Source organism: Colossoma macropomum, unplaced genomic scaffold, assembly GCF_904425465.1.
Source record: "Colossoma macropomum unplaced genomic scaffold, Colossoma_macropomum, whole genome shotgun sequence".
NCBI lineage: Eukaryota > Metazoa > Chordata > Actinopteri > Characiformes > Serrasalmidae > Colossoma > Colossoma macropomum.
The window spans coordinates 30,014,736-30,039,730 of record NW_023494807.1 but is presented as its reverse complement, the minus strand read 5'-3'; the positions used below and the strand labels follow the sequence as shown (position 1 = coordinate 30,039,730).

The window sequence follows — 24,995 nt, the reverse complement described above, 5'->3', positions numbered from 1 at the left end:
AAAGATTGAAACTAATTAGTGTAACGAAAGATTCAGTAAATACAAAATACATACAAAATTCAGGATTTAAGTTGGCAGTGCTCCAGTGCAAAACTAAAGAAGCAGACTTCGGACACCAAACATGACTTGGCTCATTGTCTACAGTTGGGCAGAATTATGTAAAATTGATTTATGGTCGAACCTTTGCTTTAATGTCCTTATTAAAGATTAATGTGTTATCCATCACTGACTGTCTGAGACGTTCTTAACTGCTTGCAGTTTAGCATTCATAAATCTCTTTATATGGTTTTTAACCAGGCTATCTATTGGTGTAAATGTTTTATGAAGCCCTTGAAGCAAAAGTGTGCTACTTTTAACCTGAATGCATATTTATGCCGTGCTGCCAGTTACCCAACACCCTCGTTTTGATGAATGAGGCTGAATTTATTAAGGTTGTTAAACAATGTATCTTCTGAAGTGCCTATTAGAATATTGGGGCCTGCGTTTATATCCAAACACAGGTTTAAAACTTTATCAGTGTGGGTTTTCTGAACTGCCAAAGCTTCTAGTGAACCATTTCTTTTCTTAAAGCTGCTTATGAATTGATTTTGTCAAGATTATGTCCTCTATTTTGTGATATTTCAGCAATACTGAAAGAAATCCTGTTTTTGGTCATCACATTTTCTATTACGTTCATGAATCTTGCAGGCTATTCATGTGGAAACTTTCACTGTGGCTGGAGAACAGAGAGAAATACAGGGGGTTTACAAAAAGTCATGTCATCTATTTACTGAGCCAGATGTAACCAAAAAGGCATTTTGTTTAACTGACATCATTTTAAGTTTTAAAACGTATTACCCATGCATCTTTTTACCATGGCCTATATCTCACATCAGTCTGAACAGATCACACTCCTGAACTTTGTATGATGATTATTATGATAATGAGAGTCAATATGTTTTTGGGGCTTTTTTTACTGTTAATACAGTCACACAAAAAACAAATCAGTGAAGAAAAAGATCAGATTTGGGCCACTTTTACCTGCAGTGTGAACACAGACTAAATATGGCCTCAGTTATGAGAGAGTTTAATGTGACCAACAGTGTGTTAGTAGAGTAAAAAATATGCATGCAGTGTAAAAATACAAACTTTTTTCTTAAAAGAAGAGTTTGGGGAAAAATTTAATTCTCCCACTGGCAACTCGGGCCACTAATCGGGCCAAAAATAAGCATCTGTGGCCACAAAAATAGAAACCTGATTATTGTATATACATTGTATTTAGCATGCTAAATGCCAGAAACCAGTCCAGTGTTGCTTTGAAAAAAAGAAATGATTAAATACTTAAAAACATTGCTGTTGTAGTGACCGTGGTGTTGCAAAGAAAGTGCTGCCCTTCAACTAAAAAGGGCCAATTAGCTTGCTGGTTATGCCATGAACGGGAAAGCCCCCTCGTTGTCGAGATCTGCGCATGTGAAGTAGCAGAAAAACCCAAAAAACAATTGAGCCAAATGCTACAAACTATTTATGAGGTGTTTGTCGGATATTATCAGTGATTTTATGTATGTTTTTGAACAATAATTTGAGTATTTTGGTCTCTCCCCATTGAAAGAGAGAGGAGTCTGATCTTGTATGGCTGGAAATAACTGCCGGGCGGTGCTGCACAGATGGCCTTTGAATGTTTTGCAGTGAGAGAGTGCTCATAAACATCAAGTTGAAGTTCGTATAAATTTAATGAAATCCCGAGTAGCACAGCTATGTAAGTGTTGGCCCTATCATCAGGAGATCGAGAGTTTGACCCATTGTGCTACAGCCATCCTTGACCGGGTGTCCAAGAAAGCCTCGCTCTCTCTGTGATGCTAGCCAGCGCAGGCGTCTGTTAGCTGACATAACAGAACTGGTGGTCTGTGTTTCAACCTACGTTGCGTTAGCAGCTGTTTGAAAAGATGTGTTGGCGCTTCGCAAGTCTCGGAAGAAGCCTGTACTAGCTTTCGTCCTCCTAGTGCTGGTGATATTGTGTTATAGTGGTTGGTATAGTGTAGTGAGTAACACCTCTGCCTTCTACGCTGTAGACTGGGATTCAATTCCCCACCTGGGTAAGCACCCTACATTATACCAATAAGAGTCCTTGGACAAAACTCCTAACACTACCTTCACCTACCTGTGTAAAAATGACCAAACTGTAAGTTGCTCTGGATTAGAGCATCTGCCAAATGCCGTAAATGTGTGATTGGGAGGGTCCTAACTAGTGGGTGGAAATAAATACATCTAAATTGGGGAGAAAACTGGGGGAAAAAAATCATTATCATGTTTAGAATCAGTTCATTACCGCATCGCAAACTCGCTGTGGTACTTAAACAGAAACTAGGCTAGGAAAGTTAGCTGAGGTACTATTGGCATGAATCTGTTTATCTAAAAGACTGGCTGCCTTTTGCCGTGTAAATTTCAAGCCACGTGATCTACTGGGGCTTTCTGTGGTCTCCATATGGCTTCAGTTTAACACAGTAGTAATGATAAAGTGGTGCAGTGTGACGCTGAGAAATTGAGCAGTGTTTGAGTAGCTGAGCGCTGATGTGCATTGCCACCGAATGTACATATTATCATTAAAAGCAATGGTTCTGTTTATTTGGACGCTGTGCGACATGACATGTCCAGTGTGCAGTAGAATTCAGTGTAACACCAGCTTGGAGAGTCCACTTTAGATGCTTTGTAGATACTTTATTTACTTTCAAGTTATATTCAACTAAATATCTACTAAGTTGGCCATAATTGTCTTTAACTCTAAACCGGCTCTAATCCTAACCCTAACCTTAACCTCAACCCTAAACCTAAACCCAGCCCTCACCCTGGTCCTAGCCCTAACCCTGGCCCAAATCCTAACCCCAACCCCACCACTGTTTAGAATCAACAGATAGTTTATGAATTTGAACATCTGTAGATAATCTATAAGGGACTATAGTGGACTATCCAAATAAAGTGAGACTTATTATTTTATTTCATAGAGTGACCGTGGTGTTGCCCCTGCTACTGCAGTGACTCTCAAGGCCACCGCACACTGATCGCCTCACATAACAACACATTAGCTTGCTGGTTACACCATGAGCCTCATTGTCGAGATCTGCGCATGTGAAGTAGCAGAAAACCCCAAAAAACAATTGCGCCAAACGCAACAAACTATTTGAGGCGATTGTCAGATTTTATCATTGATTTTAAATGTTTACAAAAAAACTTTTTTCTTGTTTGATATTTGATGTTTTTGAACAGTAAGTTGAGTATTTTGGTCTCTCCCCATTGAAAGAGAGAGGAGTCTGGTCTTGTATGACTGGAAATAACTGCCCGGCGGCGTAAACTGACCTTCCTTTGAATGCTGTGCAGTAAGAGAGTGCTCATGAACATCACGTTGAAGTTATGTTTTACACTTTACTAGTATAAATTTAATGAAATAAAACATCGTTGACCTCAGATAGTTTGTTAACAATTTGAACATCTGTGGATAATCTACAGGGGACTATAGTGGACTCTCCAAATAAAGTGAGACTTATTATTTTATTCCTAGAGTGATATTAGCGAAGTCCAACTAATAGAGCAGCATCTGTGATCCCAGGCAGAACAGCTCAGCAGGAGGCCAGTCACGGTTACCACACTGGCACATTAGATAACGTAGTGGTTCAGTTAACAGGTTCTGACAGAATGCAGATGCATTGGATGCAGTTAGTCTGACTAAACAGGCAATTTCAGCAACCCACTGTGCAATTTTAGTGGCCAGAATGTGAAATGGTGTGGCCTGGGGCGACGGCCAGTAGGCAACTACACCTGCATACACACTATTCTCTGTTTTTAGAAACCACATAATCAAGTCTATTAGAGATCACTGAACAGCTCAAACACGGTGTGAGGCAAGTATATGATGACAGTGCTAACTGGTGGAGTATAAGCTTCCATTACTTGTTAGCCACATTGGCTTTGTAGCTAAAGCGCAGAACTAAAGGAGCAAACCTCAGACACCACACGTCTTGGCTGATCCACTACATTTGAGTTAAATGAGGAAACGTGTTATTTGAAGTTGTGACCTTAAACTATTACTAACCCTAGTAAACTCTGTCTTGTCCTTATTCTGTTAACCGAATCTGTTTCTGTTGATGGTCCCTCCTTTCCCCCCCAGTTCTGGATGTCAGCTGTGGCCACGACCATGCCAGTGCCGTGTGGAGCCTTTATGCCCGTCTTCCTCATTGGTATGTTATCTCAGTCTTTGTTCTTTAATTCATTCATGCACTGCGGTCAGTTCATGCATCTCATACATGCAGATCATACCGTCAGGACTTTTTGTTGATTAGTTTGGAGCAAAGGTGGGCTGATGAGCCCAAACCCATACTCAAAATAAAGTACTATTAGTGCAACGAAAGAATGACATTAAATTTGTTAAAAAAAATAAAAAAAACTTGGAAAAAAAGGTCTGAGGTCCAAAAACTCCTGGAGATTTCCTTTAGAACCGCAGCAGAAATTCTTAGGACATCTATCAGTAGAGGAACTGAAGTTTGTACGGTTCTTTTTGGATCCTTTTGGTCTGAAATAAAATGTTAAAGGTGCAGCTTGTAAGATTTAGTGGCATCTAGTGGTGAGGTGGGAGATTGCAACCAACTGAATCCCCCTCCCTCACTCCTCCCTTTCCAAGCATGTAGCAGAACCTACGGTGGCCGTCAGGTTTTCTGCCGTCGTCTGTCGCGATTTTGTTTTGTTTCTTCATGTTTTCTCTTCTTTGGCGGTGAGGATTCACCCTCCCTCACTTTTTCTTGTGCTAAATAATAAGTCTGATCCTCCGTTTGTCTAAATTTGGGTTGTCGAACTGCTCACAACACAAAATGGTCAGCCAACCGGCAGCGACCCTGGATTCTTCTCGTTTCTACGTCTTAAAACCAGAGCGACAACACCAGCAAATTCAAGCTGCTGCTTCAGCATAAAAACGCGAAAGGCGCCCTCTAGAGCCAGTGTTTGGTTTGTCCACTCCGGGCTATTGTAGAAACATGGTGGCGCAACATGACAGCCTCTGTTGGAAGAGGAGCCTCTTCCTATGTAGATATGAACGGCTCATTCTAAACGAACAAAAACACAATGATTCATAGTTACAGCTGATTATACACTAATAAAAACAATATTTCATTTCTGCGAATAGATCCCCCTAAATCTTACACACTGCACCTTTAAAGCTCCATAATGAGAGAAGCTGAACCAACACAGAGAAATTAAACCCCAAAAATGCAGCAGAGACTAAATATTTATGAGTAAAAAATAAATGGGGCTCGCTACTGCCCACCTTTGGTTTGGAGGTGTGTACATTACCGCCTGTGTTTCTGAGATCCGATCTTCATTTCATTCGTTTGTTCACCTGCATTCATACTTTTTTGTTTATTTAACGTTTGTGTTTCTCCTCCCCCCCACGCCCCCTCCCCTCTTCATCGCCAAACATCCTCACTGTCTGACTGACTAAAGACTGTGACTAACTGACTGGTGTTACTTGGCGAAAACACTGCAGCTTTGTTGAGTCCAGAATCATCTGCATGTCTGTGCCCACATGTGAGTATCCTTCATGGGAATTTTGTTTGTTAGCCTTACAAAATTTCTACGTGTGTATTTGTATTTTATTACCTTTTAATTTCACTTATTTATTTTACTTTGGATTCTGTTTGTTTTAGCAATATTGTTCACTTATGTGCCTTTTGTGACGGCTGTTGACAAAATAATTTTACTGTATCTACGCTATACGGTCCAAAAGTTTTCGGTAGGCCTGTAACAATGAGTGTGTATACATGCACTTAATAATCCGATTGCTAAAGAAAATCAGATTTTGTCAGCAATCTGATCAACGCATTTGAGTAATCAGATAATGGGGAAACTTCAGGTCTATATGAGTCAGACAGTAATCAGATTTCTGATTTGCAACCAGCCAATAAACTGACAGAAGAAGACGTGACGTAAATGTAACAAACTCAAACTTCATGCTGCAGCTATTTTTAAACATCTGGTCAATTTACCTAAAAATATGAATATATATCATCTGCAAGATGGAGAACTTTTAAATCCTTTATTTCATCAAGCATACATTTGGTTTCACACAAGCATATATTTGGTTTCTTACAATTCGCTTATTTCCAGTACTGCCATCTGTTTTCAAACATGCATAGACTGAGGAACCCGAAAGAAATCAGAGTAAGAGTTTACACTGAGAAATCTGATTACTGAGCATCCAGCATCTTTATCGGATTACTTAATCAGATTCACTTTATCGGACCTTACTCCGATCTAAGAAATCAGAGTACGAGTTTAGATGCACTGAGAAATCTGATTACTGAGCTAAAATCCAGCCTCTTTATTGGATTTCTTAATCAGATTTACTTTATTGGACCTTACTCCGATCTATCAGATTTCTGAATCAGATTTCTAGACCTTTCTCTGATCTAAGAAATCAGAGTGTGCTGTTTACATGACCATTTGAATAATCAGATAACTGCAGAAATCCGATCATGATATGTAAATGCACTCATTTACTGCATAATCGCCTGATTGCAATTATTTGAGCTGATCACAAGTTGTTAACTTTTACACAGCTTGTATAATCTTGATAGAAAAGCATTGAACAATAAAATGCTCAATGCCACTATGCTCAATGCCAAGCGTGGGCTAGACGGGTATAAAGCCCCTCACCATTGGGCTGTGGAGCAGTGGAGCTGAGTTCTCTGGACTGATGGAGCTCCATCCAATACCTTTGAGATGAGTTGAAGTGATCCAGAACTGACCATCCAACATCAGTGCCTGACCTCGCTAATGCTCAATCAAATCCTCACAGCAATGTTCAACATCTAGAAGCCTTCCAGAAGAGTAGAGGCTGTTACTGCAGCACAAACTCACCATTAACACCTTCATTTCAGAAGAAACGCTGAATGAGCTATTTATTATAGCTGTTTATGCTCAGTCTGTTATGGTTATTTAGATTGCTGTCAGTATTGTGTCGTTTGCAGTGACTGTGTGTGTGCATGTGTATTTATGTGTGTGTTGAACAGGTGCTGCATTCGGCCGATTGGTCGGTGAAAGCATGGCGGCTGTCTTCCCTGAAGGCATTCACACCGACAGCACCGTATATCCCATAGTTCCCGGTGGCTATGCTGTCGTAGGTGAGAGACGTGCATTGCACACTGCAGATCAAAAGTTTGGAATCATTTGCCATATTAATCAGTTTTGTTTAGGGACGCTTTATGTATTGGCGAGACAAAACATTATGACCGCTCACAGATGAAGTGATTAACGTTGATTATCTTTTAGCTTCGGTGCATGTCAGGGTCAGATATTACCCAGTTAGCGAACAGTCGGTTCTCATAGTTGGATGTGGAGAAATGTCCAGGCGTGAAGACCTGAGCCACTTTTACCAAGGGCCAGACAACTCCGAAACGGAGAGGCTTGTGGGGTTCTCCCGGTTAGCAGTGGTGAGCACCAGGGGTGTAACGGTTCAGAAACTGAAACTGCAATACAAACGTTCACGTTCTTATATCATCCCAATAAACCCCCCCACAGCCCGCCGCTGCAGCCTGTTGAGCTCTTGTTACATTACTAAGATTATAACATGTAAATCATGAAATTATTATTCTGTTTAAAGTTAGAAGCTGTATACCAGGTTCTTTAGTGTTCTTCTCTTTAGCGTTTCAAATTGTTGGAGATTTAAAAACAGATATTTTGTCCCAGTTTTTTGTTATTCACCCCCCCCCAAAAAAAGGGGTGTGAACCAAACCATGCTTTAAAAACTGTGATTTGGAGAATCATTACACCCCTAGTGAGTACCTACTGACAGCGGTCTGATGAGGGACAAACCATGAACCGGTGGCTCATTGATGCGTGAGGGCAACGAAGGCTATCCCAGCTGGTCTGAACCGACGGAAGGGCTACTGTGGCTCAAGTCACAAAACATTTTAACGATGGCTACAGGAGAAATCACACCACACAGTGCATCACATCCCGCTGTGTAGCCGCAGACCGGTCAGAGTGCCCATGCTGACCCCTGTCCACCGTCAAAAGCACCTGCAATGGGCACACAGGAGTCAGACCTGGACCTTGGAGCAATGAAAGAAGGCCCCCTGGTCTGATGAGTCCTTATTCTTTTACATCATGTGTATGACTGGGTATGTGTGAGCCGTTTACCTGGGGAAGTGATGGCACCAGGATGCACTGTGGGAAAAGACAAGTGTCCGGTGGAGTGAGTGTCAGGCTGTAGGCAGTGTACTGCTGGGAAACTCTGGGTTCGGCATTCATGTGAACGTCAGTTTGGCACGTGCCACCTACCCTAAACATCATTGTGAACCAGGTGCACCCCATCATGTTCCCCAAAAGGACTACTTCATGGCTCACAGTGTGTCTCACCCTGCTGCGTACGGGCTGCGTAGACCAGTCAGAGCACTCACGCTGACCCGTTTATCATCAAAAGTGCCTGCAACGGACATGTGAGTGTCAGAATTGGTCCTTGGAGCAAAGAAAGAAGGTTGGCTGGTCTGATGAGTCCCGTTTTCTTTTACATCAGATGTCAGTTTGATACACGGCACCTACCTAAATATTGTTGTGGGGTAGGTACACACCTTAATGGAGATGGTGTTCCCTGATGGCCTCTTTCAGCAGGATAACGACCTGCCACACTGCGCACATTGTTCAGAAATGGTTTGAGGAACATGACAAAGAGTTCAAGGCGTTGCCCTGGCCTCCAAATTCCCCACATCTCAATCCAGTTGAGCACATGAAGGGTGTGTGAGAACAATAAGCCTGATCTGCGCCAGCCACTCGTAATATTTCGAGAAGAAAGTCGTAATATTTTGACAAAAAAAGTCGTAATATTTAGAGAAAAAAAAGTCGCAGAATTACGACACTTAAGTGGCATTAATACCAGGAAGGGTCGCAATATTGTGGCCAAAGTCTTTGCAAAGGGAAGCAGCACCTCCTCGTGTTAAATGAGGAGCGGTGAGTTGGTGGAGCTCTACTTTCATATCGATTCACCCATAAAGAAACACTCAGTCTCCCTGTCTCTCCTGCACATCAGCACCAGCCTGTTATTAGGGTAAGAACCGGCTGAAACGGCTGAGCAGGAAACTGTGTTTATCTAGAATAAAGAGCCAGACGGACTCGGAGGAAACTGTGTTTATCTAGAATAAAGAGCCAGACGGACTCGGAGGAAACTGTCTGTCTGTGTTGTTGAAGGAGAATCTCAGGCAGGGTCGTCTACACGGCTATCGGGGCTACATTTCCATACCATTCAAAGAGGGCATGAAGTTTCACAGACAGTGAGAATGATGATCAAAATGATCCACAGAGAGACAGGAGTGAGTGGAGCTCCGGCGCCAGTACAGCAACCGAGACCCCTACACGTTATGGCAGCCCCCCCACAATAGTGCGACCTTTTTTTTCTCGTAATATTACGACTTTATTTTCGAAGTGTCCTATTTTTATTTTTATTAACAGTGGCCCTAAAACGCCGTCAGAGCAGTGTGTGAATTTTATGCTTAAACACTCTTTTGTTAACTTACTATGTATAATTAGTATTTACTATATATAATTAGTAATAAAAACAATATTGAACATTTTTATTGTGCAAAATAGTCAAAAACAGAACTGAACAATATAGAGAGAAACCTCCGGTTCATACACATAATCACACGACAGCTTCTTTGGCTAAAAACTGTACTAAATGTTGCTTCCAAGCGTCTCTGAGTGTCAGACTCTGCTGGAGTTTAGTAAATGTTAGTCATTTACACCGTCAGTAGAAGCTGTTGAGCCACGGATTCTAGTATTGATGTGAGATGCGAGTCCAGCTGTCTGATAAGCTGACCGACAGAGGCGCACTGCAGGCAGGGCTGGTGGTCACAGAAGCAGCAAGCGGGAGAAAAGATGTCTGACTCTGCCAGACAATATCTGGATTATTGGTTGCAGCCCGCTGAACCTAAAGCCTTAGAAAGAATTCCAACTGGTATATCATGCACTGCCACTGCCCTCCCACCAAATACAGGCGTTAGAGATTTTGCAGTGAGCATCTGTACTGCTGTCTCAAGTGTGACATAATCCCACATCACTGTGTGAAAACGATACTCTGTTTAAGTGCCAGTATCGGTGTTGAGACCAATATAAGGCTGGTATCGGTGCAGCTCTACTTACAACCAATGACTTTAGTTAGTTAGATTATAGATTATATAGCTGGGTCATTCTACAGAAACGTCCACTTTTCTATCTCTCCATAGGAGTCACTGGTGTTACTGATCCTCACCGGTGTTCCACATAATAAAGGAAACACCAGAGACATTTTTAATGAACAATGCATTTTACAAAACGACTACAGAGCATCAAACCACATGTTGTCAATCATGGAAAATCCACTAAAATATGTAATTTAATCCATTTGTGTTCTATTTTTTCACAGTTACTCAAGAATAAAGTCGGTCACACCAGTGACTTCAGCTAAAAGCTTCATATGAAATCATGAGCTAAATGAGAAAATCTCTGATAACTGAAAGACACAGTGGACTCACCATGAGCTTTTCTTCATAGATCCTCAGAGAACAGGCAAAATGAAGTCGAGTGATGTCATCAGTGTGACTTTTATTTCAAAATAAGAGATTTTTTGTTGTGCACTAACACCAGTGACACGAATCCTGGGGACAACAACTTTCATTATATATTTTATAATATTTATTTGGCATTTGTTTTCTTTATGTCATTAAATTTATATATTCCGCAGTCATGTGCAGATTATTGTAGTTAAAACGGAAGAAAAACATGTTTTTTTTCTTCAAAATATGGCCTCAGCCTTTACACGACTGTGAGGACAAGCTCTTCTGTGGCGCTTTGAATTCTAGATAATTGATTTAAAAACCAATATTGCTAAATTGAGGCTCAAGAAGGTGAAATTGTTAATAATTTATTGTTTTATTTTAAAAATATAAATAAATTGTAACCCTAAGATGTTTTTTCTGTAAATGCTAGGGACACAAAAATGTTTCTGTAGAATGATCCATTTATTAATTCGGTTATATTGAATTGTTTACAATAGATCTTATCAAATTACATCCTTTGAAATTAATTAATTTTATTCTTTTTAATTCCTTCATTCTTTGTTGTATTTCTTGGTATTTAATAATCATCCACAGCTCAATACATCATTCTGCATCAATCTAAAAAGTGTTTTTATTTTTATCTTGTCACTTATCTAATGATTTAAAATGTGAGGAAGTTAATAGGACTGACTTTGAATCGTGTGAATCTGCAGCCAGGTTGTTTTCCACTCTTTCGAACGGTGTTGTACGTCCATTTGTTGTCGTTCAAAACCTTTCAGTTTGGACCTGTTGCGGCTGTGTTTTATTCACACCAGCATAATCGAACCTGCAGGGTGTGTTGTGTGCGGAGTCATACATTTTTCATTAACCCCCACCGCACAGCAGCCAAATTAGATCAGGGCCATGGAAATGGCTCCGGCAGTAATGCAGTGGAGTGGAACGCTTGTCAGGAGCCCAACAGGAGATGAAATAGCTGGAGGCTAGCTCCGAGTCAGGAGCCGACTTTACAGTAGGCAACCGCCCAGGGCCAAGGGCCCCATAAAAACACCAATAAAATATATGTACTGTTATTAAATAATCTATACCAAAATATAAATCATGACAAATAGCTGTTATAGTCGTCATTTTCAGCGCTGTCAGTGCTCAGTGTGAAGGCAGGCAGGTACGATGGAGCGAGCAATAAAGCATTGAGAGAGAAGGTTCTTACAAGTTATTCTGTGCTGTGCAGTATTAAATGTAGCTGTCAGGTCTCATAGTTTAGACTGTTTGCTTCAGCCTCACAGCTGCGAATATAAATCTCATGATTTTTCATACTTTCAAGACGAACATTAGATTTGAAAAATGAGAGTTCTCTCTCTCACGCAAAAAGAATAAACAAAAAATGTAGTTTTATTAGCCAATACTGATCCCGCAAAGCCCAGAGTGTGCTGATTATGTACACCGATCAGGCAGAACATTATGACCACCTCCTTGTTTCTGCACTCATTGTCCATTTTATCAGCTCCACTTACTATATAGGGGCACTTTGTAGTTCTACAGTTACAGACTGTAGTCCATCTGTTTCTCTGATACTTTGTTAGCCCCCTTTTACCCTGTTCTTCAGTGGTCAGGACCCCCATGGACCCTCACAGTGCAGGTACTATTTGGGTGGTGGATCATTCTCAGCACTGCAGTAACACTGACGTGGTGGTGGTGTGTTAGTGTGTGTTGTGCTGGTGTGAGTGGATCAGACACAGCAGTGCTGCTGGAGTTTTTAAACACTGTGTCCACTCACTGTCCACTCTATTAGACACTCCTACCTTCTACCAGAGACGATAGCTCATCTGCTGCTGCACAGTTTGTGTTGGTCATCCTCTAGTCTTTCATTAGTGGTCACAGGATGCTGCCCACAGGACGCTGTTGGCTGGATATTTTTGGTTGGTGGACTATTCTCAGTCCAGCAGTGACACTGAGGTGTTTAAAAACTCCAGCAGCACAGATGGGGGGGCCATCCTATCCACCCAGAGAGCAAGGTCAATTGTGCTCTCTTGGACTCCCGGCCACGGACGTCTGTAGCATCACCAGGGATCAAACTAGCAGGACTAACGCTTAGACGGATTCACCACTCAGGAGCCCCGATTTGCTAAAAATTTTTTAAACACTTGGTTCAGTGTTTTATTTTTCTTCAATTTTGCTCCTCTGAGTGGATTAAACTAAATAACTGAAATAAAAGTTCATACAAATTCAAAATGTATCTCGACGTTTACGGTCCGTGGTAGAATACAACACAGCTGACATAAGAAACCAATGAAGATTTTCTTAAGAAAATAATTAGATTATCTTAAGAGAATATTTGAGAACTTTTTTCTGAGAAGTTTTTCTGAGAATTACATTTAAGAACATTCTTACGAACTTCTTAGTGTTTGTCTTAAGAACAATCACAAGTTTTTTCTTAAGAAAGCTTTCGTGAATCCGGCCCCTGATGAGTTAGAGCAAACAAATAGGCGCCACATTTTAAAAATACTATCAAAAACTATGAATCCAATCACTATCCAACATTTCTCACACTGTGCTGCACTAAATCCAATGAAACAGAACTAATTATCCTCTCCTTTTAATCAAACATGCAGTTGGAAAGTGTTTTTTTTAAATACTGACAATATCCACAGAAATATGCTCAGAAAAAACTCTGACATATCATGATATAATTTATCACAAAAATGATAAATATTGTTATATTGCCCAGCTCTACACTCTCAAAAAAGATGGTTCTTCAAAGGTTCTTTAGTAAAGAAAATGGTCCTGTTTAGAACCATGAACACTCAAAAAACCCTTTGCATGATTAAAGGTTCTTTGTATCATGAAAGGGTTCTTCAGACTGATAGTGTGCTGTAGATGATTTGATATAGAAGCTTTTTGAAAATGGTTACATAGCACTAAAAAGGGTTCTTCTATTGTTATGATGTCAGGCAATAGAAGAACCCTTTTCAAAAAGGTTCTATATAGAACTATCTATAGCACATTCGTGCACATTTTCCATCAATCTGAAGAAACATTTCACCACCAAAAGAGCCATTTAATCATGCAAAGGGTGCTTTGAGCGTTCATGGTTCTATATAGAACCATTTTCTTTACTAAAGAACCCTTGAAGATCTGTCTTTTTTCAGGGTGTAGATTAACGGTTAAATGTCTTACATCACGGGTGCACATCTCCGGTCCTGGAGGGCCGGTGTCCAGCACAGTTTGGAGGTTTCCCTGCTCAAGCACACCCACTTAACCAGGCAGTTAACAGATGAGTGTGATCAGGTGTGTTGGAGCCGGTAAATCACCAAACTGCGTTGGACACCGGCCCTCCAGGACCAGAGCTGTGCACCCCTGGTTTACATCCCTAGTTCACACATGCAAAAGGCTCATTTGATTGGACTGAGAAGTCAAAACGTGTAAGTTTGTGAGTAAAAGGCAGAAGCAGGAGGACAGTAATACCTTTGGGATGGTGTGCGATACAGAAACAGCAGGAAGCCGCACTGCCTCCTGGTCCTGCACTGTAATTTGATGTGGTTTTACAATTGAACAGTATGTGTGTGTGTGACTCCCTCAGGGGCTGCGGCACTCTCCGGAGCGGTCACTCACACAGTGTCCACCGCCGTCATCGTGTTTGAGCTGACCGGGCAGATTTCACACATCCTGCCTGTGATGATTGCCGTTATTCTGGCCAACGCCGTGGCCCAGAGCCTGCAGCCCTCGCTCTACGACTCCATCATCAGAATACAGAAGCTTCCGTATCTGCCCGAACTGGGCTGGGGGCAGGAGTGAGTAGATCCTATATACTTCCTTTGGCTCTCTGTCCATCTCTCTGTCTGTTTGGCTCTCTGTCCATGTGGTGTCGCCTCTAATTCTTACTGGAGGTCATAGTAGGCGGAGTCTGAGGGTAGGCTGGGTGTCACTGAACACTGGAAATTTCTTTATCATGATGAAAAATGAACACGTGAACCTTGGGATCCAGTGAGCGAACTTGGGTTCACTACACGACTTGTTGTTTTCTCTGCTGTTTGCGCTGAAACAGTAAAGAAGCAGCAGTAAACGTGTTTAAGTGACGATCATGGATTTAAAAATGTGATCAGTTTGGTATTTTTTAGAGTTACAAATCTACATAAACTCGATTGTGCCTTAAACTCAGCTCATTAGAAAGCTTTGCTCCACGTGAGAGACTTTTTGCCATTTTTCTTTGTTTACTTGCTGTGTTTTTTTTCGTTCGTGCTCTCAGTTTTCATTGGCTGTTGCAGGAATCCGTTCAGATTGAGTCGTTGATCAGTTTACACTAGATCACGCTGAGAGTCGGGTCAAAAAAATCATACGTTTGATAAACTCTGACTGATCTGAAACGCGATCGGGAGGCCAAAAAATCCACATTTCCTGCACTTTCTATTAGTCCAAGTCTGAATATATAAGATATGCATTGTGACAGTGTGATATTGCAGTGCATTCTTTGTGGAGAACAGACATTCAGTATTTTTCCCATCTAATGCATTTGCACTGTTGAACACCAAAGTTCACCAATCAGCACCTCGCTTCGGCACTCCTCCTGCCTCCCAGCTCTGGTGTTGTTAGTAAGTTGTCCGACAACATGATTATAGTCATTTTGTTCAAAATATCATGAGAATACAGAATCATGAACCCAGTCTTGAGAATCTAATTGAATCGTGGGCTGAGTGTACCATTACATCTAAATGTATATAAATATTTAATTTGCTCTTTCATGGGCCAAACTGGTATTTTAGATTTGTAAATTGAAAAGTTTATGGCCTGTTTAAATAACTTGAATCAAAAGAAATGCTCTATTGAAAATAAGCAGGAATTTAGCTAAATAAATAAAGTACAATGTTTTGGTGCAGAAAACAGAATTATTTATAGCTGACAATTCTATCTATCTGTCTTTCTATCTGTCTGTCTCTCTGTCTGTCTGTCTATCTATCTATCTATCTACCTATTTTTCTATTTAACCCCTTAAAATGCTAGTCTCATTACATACTACACTGCAAAAAATGAAATGATCTTAAATCTAGTCGATATATCTAATATTTCCCATTTTGAGATGGTTGTGCACTTATTATAAGATTTTCTAGCTTATTTCCAGAACTTTTTTACTTGTTTTTAGGTGATTTTATTAAGTTTATTTCACTGTACTGGCAAGTAATTTTGCAGGTTTCAAGCTCATTTCTTAAAATAATTAAAATGATCTGCCAATGTCGTGAGAATTTTCCTTAACAAAATTACTAAAAACAAGTAAAAATGTATAGAAATAACGCAAGTAATCTTAAGCTTACCACAATCTCAACAGGAGAAATATTAGATTTTTCACCTAGATTTGAGATAATTTTACTTGACAAGAACTATTCAGTAACTACAGGGACTTCAGTGCAAACTGGCTGAGCTATTCTTAGATTATATAAGTGTGTAATAACACTTTGGGCCCGCCGGCAGGTACTGGACTTTTAAGGGGTTAAGTTGGCAAAATGGTGTAATTATGGATAAAACACTGACTGCTTGTGTTACACTGTTGCTTTTACAGCTCTTCTTCCTACATTTCTGCTCTGTTTTTCTGGCTAATTTAAAACAGATGTTTGTTATTTGATTATTGAAGTTAAAACATCAGTTACAGATGATGCTGTTACCTTACATGAGTGTAAAGCAACAACACAGTGCAGTGCATCTTTACCTGCAACATTAGAAGTGCCAGTGTTCATATCAGTGAAGGACAATATCTGTTGCACCCTCAGCACTAAACTCAAACTCCAGCTATTGTTTACACCGATCAGGCATAACATTATGACCACCTACTTTGTTAGCCCCCTTTACCCTGTTCTTCAGTGGTCAGGACCCCCATGGACCCTCACAGAGCAGGTACTATTTGGGTGGTGGATCATTCTCAGCACTGCAGTAACACTGACGTGGTGGTGGTGTGTTAATGTGTGTTGTGCTGGTACGAGTGGATTACACACAGCAGTGCTGCTGGAGTTTTTAAACACTGTGTCCACTCACTGTCCACTCTATTACACACTCCTACCTTGTCAGTCCACCTTGTAGATGTAAAGTCAGAGACGATAGCTCATCTGCTGCTGCACAGTTTGTGTTGGTCATCCTCTAGTCCTTCATCAGTGGTCACAGGACGCTGCCCACAGGACGCTGTTGGCTGGATGTTTTTGGTTGGTGGACTATTCTCAGTCCAGAAGTGACACTGAGGTGTTTAAAAACTCCAGCAGCACTGCTGTGTCTGATCCACTCAGACCAGCACAACACACACTAACACACCACCACCACATCTGTGTTACTGCAGTGCTGAGAATGATCCACCGCCCAAATAGTACCTGCTCTGTGAGGGTCCATGGGGGTCCTGACCACTGAAGAACAGGGTAAAAGGGGGCTAACAAAGTATTAGAGAAACAGATGGACTACAGTCTGTAACTGTAGAACTACAAAGTGCACCTATATAGGAAGTGGAGCTGATAAAATGGACAATGAGCCTAGAAACAAGGAGGTGGTCATGATGTTATGCCTGATCGGTGTATAGTATACAGTGTGTAGTATGTTTACGTAGTGCCTAAGTTGACTATACTCAAGTACACTCAGGACGTCCAACATGCATGCTTAGAATTACTGAATCTTTGAGTACAGTGTGTTTTTATCACTCCCAGCTCACATTTTTCATACACAGGAAGTATAATATCCGTGTGGAGGACATCATGGTGAGAGATGTGCGCTTCATCACGCTGTCCTCCACTTATCGAGACCTGCAGGAGGCTCTGCTGGCCGGGCACCTCAAAACTCTGGCCCTGGTGGAGTCTAGAGGTGAGATATCAGCTGTAATCTGTGTACTTACGTTCTGACTAGTACGCTTAGCTAGTGCACTGCACTCTGGACACCACTGCTAACGTGTCCCTAACTGTTCACACACCAACATCGAGAACGTCAGAATCCAGTTCATGCAGAAAGGCAGAAAACTTCCAGTGTGCAATACTAATGTTTCTTTGTCAGAAGTGTATTAACTGTTATTATAACCACCATATTTACACGTATGATCATCTGTTTCAGTGCTGAACACCCTCCCTCCTGATTACAGTGGTGCCTGCACAGACTCTCACTACAACTATGCAGGCTTTGACATTGTTCACCTGCCTCACTGAGTCTTTACATATTCACACTAACATGTCATGACAGACAGCGCTGATCTTCAGTAATCAGTTTCTCACTGTCACTCTGATAGGCCTCTAACAGTGGTCATCGTTTATCATTAATTAATATAAAAACGTCTGTCATTGATTATCATTAGTTCATATAAATACTTCAATCATCAATTGTTATTGGTTCATTTAAATGCTTCAATCATTTGTTATCATTTGTGTAAATGCTTCAATCATTGTTTATCATTGGATAGTTTAAATACTTCAATCATTGTTTATCACTGGCTAGTTTAAATACTTCAATCATTGGTTATAATTGGTTAGTTTAAATACTTCAATCATTGGTTGTCATTGGTTAGTTTAAATACTTCAATCATTGGTTATAATTGGTTAGTTTAAATACTTCAATCATTGGTTATAATTGGTTAGTTTAAATACTTCAATCATTGGTTGTCATTGATTAGTTTAAATACTTCAATCATTGGTTATAATTGGTTAGTTTAAATACTTCAATCATTGTTTATCATTGGCTAGTTTAAATACTTCAATGATTTGTTGTCATTGGCTAGTTTAAATACTTCAATCATTGGTTATCATTGATTAGTTTAAATACTTCAATCTTTGGTTATAATTGGTTAGTTTAAATACTTCAATCATTGGTTATCATTGATTAATCTAAATACTTCTGTCATTTTTTATCATTAGTTGATATAAATACTTCTGTCATCGGTTATCACTGATTAATCTGAATACTTCTGTCCAATGACAGGCTCAGTTCTTTTCTTCATTCCCTCTCACTATTTCATTTTCAGTGTCAATTTTTTATTCTTCAATTTTCATTATTCATATCGCTCTTGTTGTGTTACTGTTTTGGAGGATGGGTTCCCCTTTTGAGTCTTGGTTCCTCTCATGGTTTCTTCCTGGTGTTCTCGGGGAGTTTTTCCCATTTGGTGCTGAGACCCTGATTTCTGTGAAGCTTTCTGTAAAAGCCAGCTGTAAAAAGCGCTAAGCTAATGAATTTGAAATGGGGGGCTAAATAGGTCAAACCTCTGGTTTCTGAATGGGCTGAGGCCTCTAGACGAGGCTTCCACCGCAGCAGGAGGATATTAACTCACTTGGTGTAACATTTCAATCAGCCAATTCATCACGAAATGTTCTCACAGTGTAACTGATATATGATATGTATTGAGTGATGATATGTAACTGTACACTACGTCTCTCTGCTGTGTATCTTGTCCGTTTTACCGTCTGGCTGTAGAGTCCATGATCCTGCTGGGCTCCATCGAACGTTCCCAGCTGCAGTCCTTGCTCTCAGAGCAGCTGGGCCGGGCCCGCAGGCTGGAATACCTGCGAGAACGTGCTCAGGACAACGGCACCCACGTCCCGTCCTTCTCCCAGGATTCCTCGCCCAAGGCCAGCCGCGGCGTCCGCTTCCTGGTAAGCCATGGCGCGAGGGTTTGGTTTAGTGCTGGGCGCTGATTAAAGCAGAATAGAGGATACAATGGTGATGGACAAGCTTCCGAAAGCTGGTTTGGGCTCTGTAGGAAAAGGTGCTGAAAGATGCTGATGTACTGATAGTTTGGCAAAAACTGCTAAAAGTAATGGAAGCTTATACCCCACCAGTTAGCACTGTGCTGACTGCTCACCTCAATCCTCACTCAGTTGCCTCAAACCGTGTGGAGAACACAAAGTTAACACCAGAGAAAACCAGCTATGTATTTACGTTAGGAGATACACTAGTTATCTACCAAGTTTACAGTAGATATCTCTCTCCAGATTTCCACTGAGGAGTCCTCCTACAGCCCGACTCTGACCAACTCTCAGATTCCCCTCAAATCTGCTCTCAAGACAGTGTCTTCAATCAGCAACACGGAGACCCTGAACAGTGCGTACAAACAGAGCTCCACACACTTCACCACAGCCCTCACCTCACTCCAACACTTCCTCACGCGCTCTCTGTTCTCTACCGTCTGTCTGCTGCAGGCTCTCCGAGTGTGTCCTGTGGGGAACCAGCGAAGGAGCAGGAGGAGGTAAGAAGGTCCGCTAGGTGAGGCAGGGATTGTACACCAGTACACCTGAGGGCTGCACAGTATACTGTCTGTTATAGAGTTATAGAGCAGTGACGTCTCAGAAAGGCTGTAAAATCTGAGCCCTCTAACCAATCAGTGCTGTTTACACTGCACAAAAATGATCTCTTAGCAAGTGAAAAAAATCTTAAATCTAAACAATATATGTAATTTTTCTCATTGTGAGATTGTTGTAAGATTATGATATTATTAAACTTGTTTCTAGACATTTTTTTTACTTGTTTGAGTAGTTTTATCTTATGAAAGTGTTTTATTCCATTGGCAGATCATTTTACTGGTTTCAAGCACGATTTCTTTAAATGAGCAAAATGATCTGCATTATTTCTCAAACTAAATGAAATGATCTGCCAAAGGAAGAAGACACTTTTATTAGATAAAATTACTTAAAACAAGTCATAAATGTCTAGAAATAGGCTAAATAATCTTATAATATACCTACATCAATCTCATAATGAGAAATATCAGACATACTGACTACATTTAAGATGTTTTCACTTCCTAAGACGCCATGTTTTGCAGTGTATTTGCGTCCTGACCACTCACAGCTCCAGATGAGTTTCCGTGGGTCATGAAATCGAACAAAACAATATTACTGATTCATCAGTCTGTATTATTTATAGCACACTGTACAGCCCTAGTGCACCTGTGCACCCTGTTATGTTTGGTTCTATAGGTTCTCCAGGTGTTCGTATCCTGAATATTGATCTTTTTCTTTATCCCATTATTTCTTCCTTTGCTCCTAAGTTATGTCGGCCTTACTCCAAATGACTTTTCAAGCGATTTCTCTGTCGCAGACAAATTGTGGAATAAAAATCGTGAGAGTCTTCCTAGAGTTGCATCGCGCTCGCATCGTCTCGATCGTTTAGTGTGAGGTGGTCAGGACGGCGGTCTTAACTCAGTCTTTTTCTCGTCCTGACACTACGACAAAATCAGCCATGTTTAATGTTATGATAAGTTTTCGCTCATGCAGATAGTGACGTGACAGGGGCTACATGAGAGTGAGGGGGTGAGTGCATGTGCCTCATGTGATAGAGAGAGAGAGAGAGGGATAGTGCGAGAGAGAGAGAGAGAGAGGGATAGTGCGAGAGAGAGAGAGAGAGAGAGAGAGAGAGTGCAAGGGAGAAAATGCATGCTTGAGTGCCTGACATCTCTGTAAAAAGGCAAATCTACAGAAGTCCAGAGAGGCCATAAGGTAGTGTTAATTTTCTGGATTGTTATCTTGAGATAACACGTTAATTATCTTATCTTAAGATAACAAAGTTGTTATTTTGAAACAACACGTTAGTTATCTTGTTATCTTGAGATAACGGTTATCTTGAAATAATGAGTTAGTTATCTTGTTATCTTGAAATAACGAGTTGGTTATCCTGTTATCTCGAGATAACAGTTGTTATCTTGAGATAATGGGTTAATTATCTTGTGATCTCAAGATAATTAACTCATTAGCGCATCTTCCCATTTGTACCACTACAGAGTGGAGAACAAAAAAGATTTATCTTCTTGTAAAGTTTCACCAGGTGCATGATGGGAAATAATCTCAAAAATTGCAGTCTTGCAAATAGTGACACTGCAAGATCCCCAGTCTTTACAAAATCACAGTCTGTGACTAAAATCTCTGTGACAGTGTTTTTAGGTGTGAGAGGGAGTCAGACTTCAGTCTTCTGAGTCTTCTAGTGTACGGCCAGCATTACGGTGCCCATTCCTCCGCTTAGCATCCACAGGTTAAATGTTGGGGTTACCTGCTAACTGTGACTGTTAACCCAAACACTTCTTTACAGGAGTTATGGAGACTGCGAGGAACTTGAGGCGTGTTGTGGAAAAGACAGTTCAGCATCAAATCAAACAGACACCTTTTCCCGTTAACCTAAGTGTAGTTGATCAGCCAAGACACGAATAAAAATACACAGCTAAAACAGCAGCAGCAGCTATTTTCAAGCCTGTACCTTTGTTTTTACAGACAGCAGCGTCTCACGCAGAGTGAGAAACCACACAATCAAGTCTGTTAGACATTATTTAACAACTCCACACTGTTTGAGGCAAGTGTGTGATGAAAGTGCTAATTGGTGTTGTATAGGTTTCCATTATTAGTTAGTCCCCGTAGCTCCAGTGGAAAACACCTAATATGTCTTGGCCAATCCACTACATTTGTGATTAGGGCTGGGCAATATGACAATATACATTGTTATTGTGATAAATTATGTCACAATATAAAACAAAACACTGAACATATCGTGGATATCGGCAGTACGTGTACACTGCAAAAAATAACATATAGGCATATTATAAGATTATTTAGACTATTTCTAGACATATTTTACTTGTTTAAAGTGATTTTATGCAGTAAAAGTGTCTTATTCCATTGGCAGATCATTTTACTGATAATGCAGATAATTGTGCTTATTTGAAGAAATCATGCTTGAAACCAGTAAAATGATCTGCCAGTGGAATAAGACACTTTCAAAAGATAAAATTACTCAAAACAAGTAAAAAATGTCTAGAAATAAGTTAAATAATCTTATAATATCCATACAACAATCTCATAATGAGAAATATTACATATATTGGCTAGATTTATAATTTTTTCACTTGCTAAGAGATCATTGTTTACAGTGTAAACACTGACCAACTGCAAAATTAGTCCCGTTTAACTGGATTTAGTGCCAAATATTGAACAAAATCATTATGTTCATAGTTTTTGACAGATAAATATCATGACTTTTCATGTATTGTGAAAACAGGTATCGCAATATTGTATTTTGGCCATATCGCCCACCTCTATGTGTGAAAAGGGGGAAAACTGATTTTTTGCTGAGCTATTGCTTTAGCGCTGTGTTTACTTTGTGTTAGAATAGCATTGATGTTTCTGTCCTCGTCCCTGGAGAAGAGTGGTGGACGGCTCTGTCCGCTCTATGTCACAGATCACGGTCAGGGAGCGTTTTTGCGCTAACGTTGCAGTAACGCTGTGTGCTCCTCCCCTTTTCTTTATCTGTCCTCTTCTGGAAGAGCAACGCTGGCTCCGTGGCTCCTAAGAGGAGCAGGAGGCCCAAGCGTGTGAGGATAACTATGGCGGTAAGAGCGCTGCCAGAAATCAGCTCCAGCCTCCTGCTGGATCTCCAAAGGAGCCGGAAACCTTCCACAGCCAAACGGGCCTTGATAGCACAAAGACCCTGCTGGCTCGCTCTTCCGTGTCGTACACTGAAAAAAAATGATGCACTGAATGTGCTTGATTTAAATGTTTACATTCTGTAAATATACAAAAATATATATATATATATATTGCATTGCATAAACAAAATTTCTTCCAAAACTAGGAAAACTATATTCATGTAATATATTTTACTCACGTTTAATTCAAGTAAATTCAGTTCATCACTTTTTCCAGTCTGTAAGCTCTGCACACAGCGAATCATCTCACCTGCTCATACCACAGTATGAATTAATGTATTCATTTATTCATACGGTATGAATCTGTCAGTACACGTTAAAATAAAGCTGCCAAAACAATTCTATGGGGTGATACTACTGAAGAACCACTTTTGGTTCCCTAACAAACCTTTTTGAGGGACCTTTTTAAAGTCTAACCCTCTGGGGTCTGCGGTCATTCTCTCGATTTGTTCATATCTTCTTAAACTCTCCTTTAAAGGCTCTTCATACAACATGATCCTCATATGATTCATCTCAAAATGCTCCGTTATCTTCATCACTACTTTCCAAAACTCCTGCAGCAGCTTCAGCAGCTGTAAACTCTCTGCATTTCACATGAGTCTCGATGAGGACTGAATGAAGAATGAAGGGTTTCCGGCCTGATGGTCAGTCCTTAGTGATTTCCTGAGTCTCCATTGGTCAGTTTCACACAGAATGTAGATGGACACACGAATCCAGCAGTTCCACACGGTGAGAGGCAGATGACGTGTATCTCAGCCCCTCTTCATAGGCTCATAACTCTGGACGTGAGTCGCGTATGATCTCATGATAAGATGGAATGGAAAGGGCGACTCTACAGATTGAGGAAGTGTTTGAACTGGATTTCTGCGCTGGATCATCACAAAGATACAGACACAGATATAGAAACAGAGAATTTGAGCAGTGGGTGAGTTTGTGGACTCCAGAGGGTTAAAGAATGTAATAATGCAAGTATCAATTAAAAGTTCTACTATAACCTTAATGTTACACGGAGGTTCTTTAAACTTTAAAAAGGTTCTTCACACTCACATCAAAGAACCGATCAGTGAAAGGTTCTTTTGGGAACCAAAGGAAGTTTGGTAACACTTTACTGTAGGGTGCTGTTTATAAGGCTACATCACACCTACATAAGCTTGTCATGACAGCTGACATAACCCTACATCAGGGGTCGCAACCCGAATGGTAAGAAGAGCCATTTTGTCCATTCAATAAAAACCAAACCACTTTTAAAAATATAACATAAACACAGACTTACTTTGCTCTGCTTTAAGCTTTAGCTCAGCTGTAGCCTCTTTTCTCGCATCTCCAGCAGGAAACTTTTCCACAAAAGAAGAACAGTTTCTTGTAAAACGTCTCTCACTGTTCGACTTTTTACGAGGCAGAAGTCGCTTCTCCTTCGCCAGCTTCTTGTTCGAATTTTCCCGTTCCACCTTAAATGGTGCCAGAATGTAACTGCTGCAACATTTAAGGTGGAACGGGAGAATCTGAACAAGAAGCTGGTAAATGAGAAACTGAGTTCAGCTTCGTGACTTTTTAGTGTTTGTCAGTTTCTCACTGCAGATTAAACGTATCAGGAAACCAGCTGTAGTGATTATAAACGCAAATAAGTCAATTCAGCTCCAAATTATTGATGTTCAATTTAAATCTCTCTCTTTGCCGGTTCGTTAGCTGCTAGATAAGCGAGATTCTTGTCTGCATTGCTATGGTGACCAGCAGTCTGCGCCAGTCTTCAGGGTTAAAGTGTGAATTAGCAGTTCTACATTAACTCCAGAGTTTAAGACCATTTATTGTTAAACTGTGTTGAACGATCAGCAGAGCTTTATTTTACTGTAAAGGAGGATTATTTTATTTTTACCTACAAATCTAATTCTGCTGTGGAGCCACAACAGGGCAGGAAAAGAGCCGCATGTTGTCGAGCCCTGGCCTATAAATGTTTATAAATGCTTATTGTCATAAAGTCAACTTTAGCTAACTGATCAAAATTGGCAAATGTAACCTTTACAGTGAATGACGGCATT

The 24,995-nt window shown here is 40.6% G+C and overlaps 1 protein-coding gene across 1 annotated transcript in view; it reads left to right on the top strand.

The window, feature by feature from the left end:
- Positions 1-24,995, top strand: part of clcn2a (chloride channel, voltage-sensitive 2a) — a 76,378-nt gene that overhangs the window by 46,825 nt on the left and 4,558 nt on the right. The window contains exons 12-19 of the mRNA XM_036556163.1: positions 4,139-4,208; positions 7,032-7,142; positions 14,128-14,338; positions 17,242-17,375; positions 18,966-19,144; positions 19,484-19,592; positions 19,691-19,737; positions 22,798-22,863. Coding sequence (XP_036412056.1) covers positions 4,139-4,208; positions 7,032-7,142; positions 14,128-14,338; positions 17,242-17,375; positions 18,966-19,144; positions 19,484-19,592; positions 19,691-19,737; positions 22,798-22,863 — 927 coding nt within the window. The remainder of the gene's footprint in view (positions 1-4,138; positions 4,209-7,031; positions 7,143-14,127; positions 14,339-17,241; positions 17,376-18,965; positions 19,145-19,483; positions 19,593-19,690; positions 19,738-22,797; positions 22,864-24,995) is intronic.